Source organism: Pogoniulus pusillus, chromosome Z, assembly GCF_015220805.1.
Source record: "Pogoniulus pusillus isolate bPogPus1 chromosome Z, bPogPus1.pri, whole genome shotgun sequence".
NCBI lineage: Eukaryota > Metazoa > Chordata > Aves > Piciformes > Lybiidae > Pogoniulus > Pogoniulus pusillus.
Genome location: NC_087309.1, coordinates 113,475,599 through 113,488,747, shown reverse-complemented (window position 1 = coordinate 113,488,747; position 13,149 = coordinate 113,475,599). Strand labels below are relative to the sequence as shown.

At 35.7% G+C, this 13,149-nt stretch overlaps 1 protein-coding gene across 1 annotated transcript in view; it reads right to left on the bottom strand.

Moving 5' to 3' along the window:
- The window catches only part of PPIP5K2 (diphosphoinositol pentakisphosphate kinase 2), a 67,251-nt gene that overhangs the window by 4,538 nt on the left and 49,564 nt on the right, over positions 1-13,149 (bottom strand). The window contains exons 22-29 of the mRNA XM_064140914.1: positions 12,391-12,498; positions 12,187-12,303; positions 11,295-11,468; positions 8,705-8,878; positions 7,415-7,484; positions 5,245-5,364; positions 4,293-4,355; positions 334-465 (exon numbers count right to left, since the gene is read on the bottom strand). Coding sequence (XP_063996984.1) covers positions 334-465; positions 4,293-4,355; positions 5,245-5,364; positions 7,415-7,484; positions 8,705-8,878; positions 11,295-11,468; positions 12,187-12,303; positions 12,391-12,498 — 958 coding nt within the window. The remainder of the gene's footprint in view (positions 1-333; positions 466-4,292; positions 4,356-5,244; positions 5,365-7,414; positions 7,485-8,704; positions 8,879-11,294; positions 11,469-12,186; positions 12,304-12,390; positions 12,499-13,149) is intronic.

Below are 13,149 nucleotides of genomic sequence, written 5' to 3'. Positions count from 1 at the left end.
AACATGCAGCACAAACTACTAACTATCAGAAAGGAACTTCAGAGATTAAATCCCAGGTAATAAACAGTTTTAAGGTATAAAAGGCTTGTAAAAGGCAACACTGTTCTGCTGATGTTACTGCCAGTAAACAGTACAGTGCCAAGCTGGAAATAATGCATGTCCACTACAATTCATTCAGCTAACACTGAACAACACAGAGAAGCTCTTAATGGGGGGAAATAAACAATTTCATTAAATCTTTAATGCCTGTCAAACAGAGATGTTATTCGAATGATATCTAGACAATATTTAACAATTTAAAATTAACATAAAACTACAAAATAAAACCAGTACATGTCTCCTGTAGATTCTCCCTTGATGGAGCAGCAACAGAGGCAAGAAATTCATCCACCTGCTTCAAAGACAGAGAGTTGTGTAGAGTTTCCAAAGGGCAAATAGAAGGCACCATGGAATATAGTTCAAAACCTGAAAGAAAAACAATTTAAAAAAGAGATTTCTAAACACAAGACAAGATTTAATCTATTGCAGAGCCAAGCATTTATGCATTATAAAAAAAAAAAAAGAAGTAGTCATTTAAAATCAGCATGTGCAAATCCTGGACACTAAATATTATAGGCATTGGAACAAGATGTACCAATTTCCAGGAAGAACTAAACTAAGGGTACCCTGTAACATACCATGGGATACAAATCCCACATGCATATAAAGTGGTCTTCAAACATTACAGCTGTCCTCTCTCCCAAATCAGTTAATGAAAGATAACTTTCCTCTAAGACACACTTAGTAAATAATTTAAAGGTAAAAGAAGTCAGGAAATAGTATTTCTCTTACTCAATTCTCATATCTGGCACAACAGTAATTAGATAACTTATTCATGCAAATAAAATAGGATAGCTGCATTGTCACACAGCTGTGTTAGAAAATGAGCTAAAATTGCTACAGTTTCCAAGAAATAAATTTGCAGAATTGACGTTCTATCATCTTCAGTATTCTGTGAAAACAAACTGTTGCTTTCAATATCAAAGGAAGACCACTGTTAGCAATTCTGTTCCCTGAGGTTACATGCTTATCTCTGTATCACATATTTGCACCTACCTTTGTGCACTTAAAAGCAGTACTTAAAAGACTATAGGTTTCATATGATATAACAGGTAAGTATAGCAACCCAAAATCTAAAAATTCATTGGACTTTGCTTCTCTACAGTAGTCTTAATCATACACCAACCATGCATATCCATATTACTATCATACTAAAAAGCATGTCAACATCTTGGTTGAAAAAAAATAGTTCTCTAAAGTGATGCAAGTTTGATATCTCAATGAAGAGCTCTTCATTCAATTGCATTGCAGAAGAGAAAAGTATGTCCATCAGTGTTGTCAATATACAGCTGTAGCATTACAACTTTGCAATTCAGTACTGTAAATTTACGGTTGCTGAATTTAATTTAAGTTATGTAAGTGAAGAAACAGTAGTAAATGATGTTTATAATTTTGCTTCAAGGTACATTTACTGGAAACACCATTTTGACTACAAACTATCCCCTCCCCTAAAATAATAAGCATTGTTATTCCTGTGATACTCAGCATTGCCCTTTCACTCCCCATTTAGTGCCTTGCATAGACAAGTAACTAAAACAAAATGTCAGCTCCCTAGCATCTGTATTTATATTTGTATCTACCTCATATTCAGCTGCAGTGTATTACAAATGAATGTTGCATGTCATGGAAACTTTGTTTTCATGTACAAAAATAAAAACTTTGTTTTCATGGACAAAAGAAAAATCATCACGTACTTAATGTCTAGGTTTCCTATAAAGGCAGTAGCTAAGCTTCAGTGTAAGCACTAAGATGTTTGGCATACATATTAATAACCAAAATGACTATGCATGCATGCAAAGCGCAAACCCTTTCTTTGCATTACAGTGAAATGTAAGAGTTACCTCTTTACCCTGACAGAAAAGTCACCATCACTCCAATGAGCATTAACTTCTTTAATTTTGCAAATAAGGGTGGGACAATGTCAGGTTAACTTTTCAATAACTATTGCTGATACAGGGCAGTATTACAGAAAACCAGAAAGGAATTTCAAAACACATCCATGTCCCATTAAAGAAAAACAGATTTTTTTCTTCTTTTGTTTCAGTAGTTCCCCCTCCATAAGTTTTTGTTCAGTTTTGAGAACTCTGCTCTCAGCCATATCTCAGCACATTGTTGCACTCTCTTTGCCTTAGGGATATGACTTAAAATATACCCTAGAATCTATCTGCAGTGTTTTCATTGAATATTTAATCATAAATATTTTATGATATTACAAGAAATAAATTTGAGTTTTAATAATTAAGAAGCCTGACATTATCCCTTAAAAAATGCATTTTTTTGTAAACTAACAGTCTTTGAACTCCAGCTGTGTTTATTCTTAAGGCACTGTCCCACTCAAAAAACCCAAGACAATGAAAGGGTTAACGCAGCATTTCAAAAAGCCACCCTGTTGTCTTACATTTAAATGCTATAGAGACATACCACGGGAGCCTAGAAATTCCACACAGGTTATGGACCAGCACCTAAAGAGGTGTGGGTGTTCTGCACACAGGCCCAGAAAATAAGGTAAAGCATTGTCAGAAGATACTTGTTTCACCATGTTCCTTGAACTAAAGATGGGGGGTAGTCTGAAATGAGTTAAGAGGATGTGGTAACAACATAAACAAGAACAGAGTGAAAGGGAGAAGGAGAATCAAAATGATAGTCTAGAGGACAGACAAAACGACATCAGTATGTTTGTATGTTAGTAGAGAAACCTTGGAAACCTGCAATACACTTAGGTTTCATAGGAGCTCAAACAGCATGCACAAGTCTTGTAAGAGATGGGTGGTAATACTGCTGTATTAAATGAATCTGATCAATGCATCTGTTAGAATCAATTTAGATCCTTTTTCTAAGAGAAGGTAGTCACAAGAAAGATAGTGTTAAGCAGAACAGAAAGTAAGTGTATTATTAAACACTGATAACACAAATGAAGTTCTTACTTTCTGACCTTTTATGTTTTGGAAACATTACTTGGTTTTGGTCTAAAGATTAAAAGCAGACTTCCAAATTTATTGTTTGAAACAGGACACCAGAACTGGCGCTTTAGGTCAAACAGAATCTTAACATTATTAACTGAGCCCTACTATAGCAGCTTCACTTCAAGAGGCACTGCAGTGCAAAAACTCACTATGGATTCCAAATAAATGTAATAAAGGACAACTTGCATCTACCAAAGCCAAACAAAATGACATTGGTTTTAACCCTGTTTCTAAGCTGATTGATTTTGAATCTAACTTGAAAATGCTGATGATTTCCACTGCAGTTTCAGTAATATTACCATCACTGTCCTCAGCCAGCAGTCATGCACTTTTTAAAGCTTGCTACTAAGAAATCTGTAAAAGCTACACTAAAAGCTGGTGAATACTGAAGACTGAGCTTTCACAAACAGTATACATTTTGGGCCTATCTAATCATGTGGAATGTTAGACACAGAATGTTTTACTGCAGAAGGAAAAGACATACCTCTGTCCTATGTGTTAAACCACATTTTTGTGGTAACTATGGTAGACTGAAGACAAGTTAACCCTCACTCCTGAAGTTCAAGAGGTCAACGTAAGCAACAGGTAGCTCTCTTGCTGTGATTTTTAGTGCAATATTTAAGTATTTTGCATATCTGATGAACAAAGAAGTATGACAAGATAAAACATTTTTTTCCTCCCATGATAAATACAGCATTTTAGCAGGAATGGAACCAAAGCTTTGGCTTTGGATTTTTAATTTAGCATCTTCTTCAAGAAGATAGTAATAAACTCCAGTTGTCATTTCAGTGCTTTATTTTAGAATCAGGAGGCTCAGGGAAGACAGCTCAGCAGAAGAAAGACAAAGAAGAAGTGGCAGCTATCAAGAACTGTATGCCCAACAAAGATCAGATTTAATTCTGTTTTTATCTTGCACCATACAGTTTGATCACACAAGAAATTGTGAAGAGTAATTTGTTATGGAAATGATGGTTAACGATAGCACTTCAATTTTTTCAAGGATCTTTGCAAGGAATGAATTTTGATGTATTTATACTAATGGAGGGATTCAGGATATCTAATGATTACAAATATATTTGGAGTTGTGCTTAAGTTAGGAACGACAGATGGCTGGATGATACTGTACACCCCGTATTTGAAATAAAAATAAAAGGGATGAAGCAAGGAACTTTTTGGTTTGGTTTTTTTGTTTGTTTTTGTTTTTGTTTTTAAAATAAAAGCAAAACGTACCATTGGTTGGGTGTCGAGCAAATGAGATAGAAAACCTTTTAACAGCAGAACCGCGTGTGGTGTCTGAGAAAGAGAAAAACAGGTACCTGAAATTTGTAACAGCTATCAAAAGAGGGACATTTTAAAAAAGGAAAGGAAGAAGAGAGAAAAAAGGATGAGAAGGTATTAGAACTGAGTATCATGCAGAAGAGACCAAGGAAAAGGGCTAAAATCTAAATAGAGTTAAGAAGAAGAAAATTTGTTTTGTTGGTAACTACAAGATGTGTAATGAAGTGTATGAAAACAAGCAGAATGAGCTGGTGGTTCTGGCATACAAAGTTATATCAGGTTAGGAGTTGAACACTGAGTTGTGAATTGGAGGAGGGGGGGAAAATAGCCTGAATACTGTTTCACCTCGGAGTTGTAAAGGTGTGGTTTGGCATCATTACATTCTAAAATATAGTATGAGAGTTTCTTCTCTACCCCAGATTATCCCAAACTGAAAACTTCCTTCTCCTTTGGAATAGAAATCCCACCCAAAAATGGTCAGGAATCCTAAAACTGTCATCATCAGTATTTACCTAATTAGTTTATTATTTATTCCATTCTTTCTGCATGCTCTAAGTAATTTATTACATTCCAAGATCAGGAAGTAATGATAAAACCCTAAGCTTAAAATGAGAAATTAATTCCAAATCCAAAATTTTATTTCACTTAGAAAATGGACTTGCTGAAATCTCCTGGCAGGCATCACAAGTCTGTGATCTAGTTCAAGAAAGAAACAGGAATTAACTGTGCTATTAATTTAAAAATAAGCAAGCTATGGGCTACAAAGAAACAATAGAAACTCATACAACTAATATTAAGGCAAAGGATTCTAGGATTCCATTAAAATCACTAACCTAGGATTTATCTTTAGAAGCTTAAAGTGGCACATGGGTTTGTGCGTGCATGTGCGAGAGTGTGCACATACCATCTATGAAGCCAGAAGAAGTCAGCTTTTTACGATGAGTACGAGCATAATCCTGTAGGTTAGGTGCACTTGAAGAACCCCCGAGCACTGAGGTGCTAAACAGGCCCGCACAGTGAGACCCTGATGGGAGTTAGAGAAAATACATACAACAACCAGGTGTTCGTCCATTCACATTGGGGATGCATGCAGCATGCAAGCACATGGCTCTTACCACACAAAAGGCAGCTTTTGGCAGTGCCTTGGACAGGTTCACAATATGCTTGTAATGTCAGAGTGGTGCTTGTAAGCTGAAACTATCATAATTTATTGCGCTTCTACTCATGACACAGCACCCTCTGCTATGTGTGCAAAGAGAGGACTGGCAAAGTGTGTTCTTGTCCTGTTTTCACTTTTAGTAAAGAAAAATTACCAGTTAGCGTCAATGTAAATATAACCAAAACAACAAAATAAAACCAAGATGATGATGATGTTATCGTTTTAAAACCTGCATTTCTGAAGCAAAATATAAACTGGAAACGTATTGCTCATGGATTTAATCCAAGTCAAATCAACCTCTGACAAGATGCAATGAATTAATTATTCCTGCATTTCCACTGAATATGAAAATAACTGACCCAACAAAGTTATCCTAATTAGAAACACCCTATTTGTATTTCACTAGCAGTGTTACAAACTGATTAAGACCTAAAAGTTCCATCAAGTTTAGCCTGACTTCCTTTCCTGAAAAGACTTTTGTAGATATCCATGCAAGTGAGAGCCGTTAGGGTGGGATTTTTAGCGACCGAGAGTCACACAAAGAAAAGTAACTTCTATAATCATCAACCATAAACAGAACTTGCATGCAACAATGAACAAAATAGGAAAAATGTTGCCATATTTTTCCTTTATTTTTTGCTACTAGTTGAAAGGAGAAGTCAGGATTTATCCTTTGCATTCTAGATTAGTAGCCAACTTTTTCTGGAACTTAATTATCTGTCCTGTATATAACCTTTCATAGAATGGCTTGAGTTGGAAGGGACCTTAAAGATCATCTGGTTCCAACTCGCTCTGCCATAGGCAGGGACATTCATTACTTTCAACGAACTGGTGAAGGGAAACATTACTAGCACATGTGACCAATCATAGCCAAAATAAACTGGTGCCTGGTCTGTGGCAAAAGCCTTTCACACCAAATGTAAATACCTTCATCTACACATAGAAATACATCAACTTCTACAAGCCATATTGTGTCACACATTGTCAAAAGAAAAGCTGATCAACTTTAGCAAGCACACAATAAAAAGAAGACCAAAACATGACTTAACTAAGAGCACCTGATGTATGCATTTTACTAATGGAAAAATATAACAGGGGGAAAAACATTACTGGAATATTAGACATACAAAAATTGCAGATTTTTCTAAAGAAAGGAAAAGCTACTTCTAAGATTATGCATATAGCTTATCCATTTTCTACACTTTTTCACATGAAAAGACACAAAGGGAAAAAAAAACCCACAATATTGGTTTACAGTAGTGAAAGATTTTGTATTTTCTGCATATCAGTCATATGTATGCCTGTGTCCAAGAAGCAACATAAAAGCACCACCTGACTTAAAACGAGTTTGAAACAACTCATGGCATTATAGCATTAATTATTCCAATGCTGAAAGGAAGAAAATGATTTTAGGAGAGGGAATATGTACAAATCAAGAAACTTGAGGTTTGTTCCCCATCCCCTTACCCTGGGTAAAGCACCTTCAATTCCATCAATTGCCCACAGTACGAAATGCTAATTTTCATGAAAATCGTTTTAACGGTTTCCAGTGCAGGCCATTTCAGTTCAAAAGCTTCTTGCAAAACCCAAAAACTCAGTCATGAACTACACTATCTTAAAAAAGAAAAAAAAAAATCTAAGTTTTGTTAAAAATAATCCTATGTACCTGTTGGGAGCAGCACAGTCAGTAGTGTGAACAGTATCAAACGGTTTGCTCTTTCAAGTGACAATTTATCTAACAGCTTCTGCTGCAGAAAAAACTTCCAGTTCATAGGCGGACACTCAGCATATATTATTAATGAGTACAATTGGGTCCTATCAATATAAAAGCCATTTAAAGAATGTACAGTTGTACAGAACAACAGGCAGATGAAAAGCTTCCAACGCCAAACAAATTTCAATTGTAGGCACATACCTAGACCACTCTGCTTTTGTTCCAGAATAGTTCTTGGCGTTCTTAAGTTACTATTGCTTTCTGATAGGACCTGGATATAAAAAACAGAAAAATAAGGGAAAGTAGGACGGCAGCATGAAATGTCCACTTAACTTGATAGAGCAGCCTGTTTCAGACAGACGAGTGTTAATAAGCTGTATGATAAATGTTAGTAAAAATACAGAAAAGAAACATGAAAGATCATGCAACATCCCCTTCTGAAGGGAGTTCATTTCACATACGAGTTCCTTGCAATGATGTGGTGCAAAGCAAGCATTCAGAATGAGAAGGGACACAGACCAAGACTGATGTGAGAACAGACATTTGAGACATTTTCTTTAATTTTACCAAATGCACTCGCCTAAACTGCGCCTGTATTGAAAAAAAGGAGGAGAGGGAAGGAAAGACAGACAAGCTATTGAGGACACCATACAATCACTGATCCATGCACGGGCTCAATCAGCGTAATCTTCAGATGCTCACAGCCTTTATCAATACAATTTTTTTTCCAGTGTAAGTAGTTGTAGGATTTTCCACAATAAAAAGACATTATGAAAATTTTCAAAGAAAAAGGACATGGTTAACAGAACACCATCCATTGCCATTCGTGTAAGCAATATTTTGATAATCTTTAGGCTTCAGTGGTACTTTAAAAAAAACAATAAAGTCCTACCTTTCTCCCCCCCAGTATTGAGAAAAATGTTCAAAATATTGCACAAGTCAATGGATGATGTACTATGTTGGGATTTCAGATACCTCCTGATACAGAAGGCAAGAATTATTAGTGTTAGAGTTTATTCCCTGCAGTAGTTAATACCAGGCCACTGAAAATATGATATGTGCAAAACAAGTTTTGAATACCAATATGAAGTACCAATTAAATTATTTGAAGGGTATTGCTTGCAATTAATACAATTTTTTTTTCAATTTGCCTACCACCAAATTAAGCAATGCTGTTTTTAAAGTCTTAAAGGACAACTAAACCAAAGCAGAAATCTGTTTCATTAGGCAGTAGACTAAGTCTTTTTTTACTGTGGTAACATTTGCAATTCCTATAAAGAAATCACATTTTTAGGAAAACATGTAATAAATACATTCAGTGGAAAAAACATGCACTTGCTCTTTTTCCCCCAGACATTCTCGGGAAGCAATAGTAAGAAGTGGAAGAATTTCCTTCAAATGTAATCCATAATAAAGGATTAGATGTCCTTAAAGACAGTTGGTTGTTGCTTGGAATGCATAATAATGTTTAATGAAGTAAAGTTTAAAAACCTGTTGCCATGAGCCAAAAATACTGGATGTGAAAGCCAATGATTTAGGGGAGACAGGGGAAGAAGTGATTTGTTCCCCTGATCTGCGTCTTCGACGCCCAGTACCCACACCACTGGTATAATGCAGCCAGGTACCAATACACTCTGGGCTAGACACACTCAGGGGGCTCTCTTCCTGGAAGTGAGAAAGGGGGCAAAAAACAGCAAAGCATGCAAAGTTAGATTCAACAGAGCCAAATGAACAGAAAAGAAACAAAACTCAATCTGCTTGCACCCTTTTATATATTGCTTTTAAAACTATTAAACAGTGAACGGGGAAAAGTAATACTACAATATGAAGAATTTAGCAACTCCACTTAACTCTTATAATCAAATTCTGTCTTATAATATCACAATCAAATTTCTGGTACACTAATTATTAGGTATGAGGAAAAAAAAGTAGTTGTTGTCAATGACTGATTCATAATTTTACGAATTTCCCACATGTTGGAAACAGAACATCTATTATCCTTGGTATACTGTTTAATAGTTTTCCCCCTTTAAGTACATTAAAACTTCCTATTTATTACTTCATAGTTTTGATTTCTAGTCTGTAACCTTCCCCAAGAGATACTCATTTTTAAAACTGCATTTGAGAGTTTACATCTGATTCACTGGTAGCAGCACTGACCTGACTGGTAGCCTTATAAAAAAAATCCTAAATATTACCTGATGATGGATGCCTACTAAGACTTTAAGGGAGGACAGTGTCAGGCCAAGAGTCCCCCATGCCCTACACATCACTGTTTGCCATTAATACTCAACATTTAGCAATACAGAATTTGGTGTCCAATGCTGATGAGCCTTTTTTTCTGGTTTTAATGTTAGAATCCTTTCTAATGTTGGGTTTGGGGTTTTTTTTTTGCTATTTTAATGACCTAATCACTGATTAAGACTTCCATGTAATCTCACACCTGACAGTGCCCTTTCATCTGAATGGACATAGGTTAAGAGAGAATTGCCTTACAGGGGAAAACCAAAACCAAAACCAAAACACCAAAGGGAAAAAAAAAAACACAACCAAAACCAAAATGAAAACGACAACGACTTTCAAGGCAGCTGCAGTTTAAGTTGCAATCACTTTTTTCTTTAATGCTCTGAAATATCATGTGCTTTAAACATTCCAAATACCAGTTTTGCAGATTTCAGTAGGCCAGATGAAAACTTCCCATTTCAGTTTATCAAAAAAAGTTTCAAAGTGTGTTTTTTTTTAATCACTTCAATTTACTTTCTTGCAGCAAGCAAAGAAACACTGCTGACCCTCTGAACATAAATTACCTGCACATTAAAATTTTGTCTATTATGCTCTTGATGCTTTCTAAATGTAACTTCCACATAATTTATGAAAATTAAATTGAGGAAAGTTTGAAGTAGTAGACTGTTAAGCTGTATGTAAACTCTTAACTAGGAGGGGAGTTTGCATGATCATAGTTGAAACAGCTTTTAAAAATCAAAAATATTGATGTTGTGAGCATTTGTTTGTGATAAAACTTGGAAATAGAAAATGTAAGACATTCACATTTGTTATTTCTGTTACTTTATGGAAGTCATGTGAAGCTATACAGATATCCTTCTAAAAGGGAACCATGCATCTTTTTCTATCCAGGCTACTAACAAACAAGTCTCTTGCAAATCTGTAATAGTTTTATTGCATTCAAACAGCCCATTCCCCACACAAACATGAAAGGAAAAGCTTTTGGTGTGAATCTTCATTTCTGATGGTTTTAAGCAACTGAAAATGAGGCAATTAGAAGCTGTTAGTTTGCTTCTAGCAGTAATATCACAGAAGTGCCACTCTGCACCACCTGAAGCTTTGTCACTCAGTGTACAAATAGTATCAGTGATACTGCTGTACGTGCCCTCACCTCTGTGACATTAAAGCTGATTAAAGCCGTATCTGTGAAGCACACCTAGATGTCATGGCCTTCAAGACAGGAGACTAGACTGCTCAAGATGTTATCTAAAGCACTCATGAGACACAAACCCCACCCACTTAAACAAAAAACCCAAACAAACCAAACTCCCCCCCAGACCTACAAAATTTCCAGTTTATTCTCTTACCTTCAAATGCTTGACAAGTGGAGTCACTTTCACCCCACATGAAAGCAAATATAGCAAAGGACATGCCTTTCACCTCCTGTACCCCACCCCCACTCCCAATCCCTCCTTCCCCTCTCAGCATGATCACCAGGGAGGTTTGCTTAATTTCCAATAGCAGCTCTCTTGTAAGGATGAATACAAAAATCTGTTTATGTTAGAGTAAAGATGTAGATATAGATTGAAAAAGTCTTCCTTTTCAAACGTTGGCTTTTCTAAAATGACTTAAAAAAAAAATAAATCTTATCACAAAATAACAATTTATCTTTAGAAAAAAAAATAATCCTGCAGACAAACTACTGCCATGGAGGATTTCTCACAGAATAAGAGCAACCCTTTTTTGAGGCATAAAATCATGTCATACGTGTAAATCAAAAGCAGAATTACATTCAGGTTTTTGTTAAAACAAAGAGATCATTTCTGACAAAGACATTATCTCGAACATAAACACTTACTTCAACAGAACCAATCTTCCTGGATCTCGGAAGTGGTGACTTTCTGTGTATGTGAATTGGGTCTGATACCATTGGCTTGAACATCACTACTGACCGATCTGTTTCATCTCTTTTAGGCACGTATGCCTCTTCATCACTATCATTTCTGTGAGAGGTTTTCTTCAAGCCATCATTCTACAAACAATACATAAATCATTTTCACTTCAGCTGCGCACCTTGCAACACGCAGATGGAAGTAACTGTTAAACAAAACTTCTGCATAAGCATAAAGCAAGCTGATCTTAAAAATACAAGATGTAAGTCACCTATCATTGAAGATACTGCTGTAGACTTGTAATAATCTACTGCATATGACAGTGCAGTCCTAACCAAGGACCCTGTTTCGTCTAATGTATCTTAGTCGAATCACATGTAGACACATTAATAAAATCTTTGCTCCACAACTCAACAGTTTCAGCCAAGCTTCTCTTTCTTAAAATGCAGGTGGTAAATCCACAGGCCTGCCCCACAGACCAATCCTTTCTCAATGATCTGTATTCATAAACATGCCAAACTACCTTATTTTCCTAAACATTTCTTTCAGCTGCCAGAATATCACTGATCAACAGTGATGTTGTCAATATTACTCTTCTTTCAATGAGTATTTTATTTTTCTAGCAAAAAACTTGGGAAAGCCACAGAGATCAAAATTACCTGTGTCCATCACCTCAGTGTCCATTCAAAATGGAGAAGGACATTGTGACTATCCAATATTTTATCAGACTTTTTTCTACCTAAAATAAAAATAACTTTTTTTTTTTTTTAAACCAAATCATGTCTTAGTGTTCATTTTAGATGTGTCCACATAGGAAAAAAACCCAAACTTTCGCTTTAAAGAAAGTGCAATTATTACTTCTCTGGAGGCAGGTCTGTATCCATATCCAGCTGGTAAATTCTTATCTTCTTCACAGCCTTTTGCTCCTGGACTAAAGTGCAGCTCTACGTGGAAACGTTCTTCTGAAGAAAGTTCCTGAAAGAAAATTATAAAAATAAGTTTACACTTAAATACACAGCTTAGCATTACTCATTTCTGAAGATATTTAAGCATTTTAAATACCTTGTTTGGATCCTCATAAAGCATGATAACAATCTGTGTCATGTAATTGAGTTCATTGACAACGTTTAAATAATCCATAGCTCGTTTCCATTGTTCATCTTTTGATTCCTTATGAAGAGGGAGGAAAAAAAAATTAAAAACTAACAAATAAACCTCAGAGGTTATCTTTAAAAGGACTGATGATTTTCCATTTTCCCCATTTACATGGATTTTACATTCACAACAGAATTATGAAGCTTTTTAAGGGTAAAGAAGAAACAGAAATACAATCAGAAAAAAACCAAGGGACTTAAAATTATTAATCAAATAAATGAAAAGTAGAGATCAGAACTTTTTTCTTGTTTTGTTTCATTGTATCTTTCACATTCTTTTGCCAGTGATGATCTATGTTTTATAGATAGAGGTACTTTTAAACTCTCAAGACAGGAATTGTTCAATTTGCAATAAACTTCTTTCGACTACTATATTGTGGAAAATGTTTCTATGTATCCCTCTACCAGCCAAACAGTGTAAATGAAGTTTTCTAGCATATAAAGGAAATATAACCATCACACATATCAAACTACTAAAAAACACAGAATCACAGAGGCTGGAAAAGACTCCCGACATCATCAAGTCCAGCCTATAACTTAACATCACAACATCACCTAAACCATGTCACCAAGTGCCATATCCAACCTTTTCTTAAAGACCTCCAGGGATGGTGACTCCACCACCTCCCTGGGCAGTCCACTCCCATGTCAAATCACCCTTTCCATG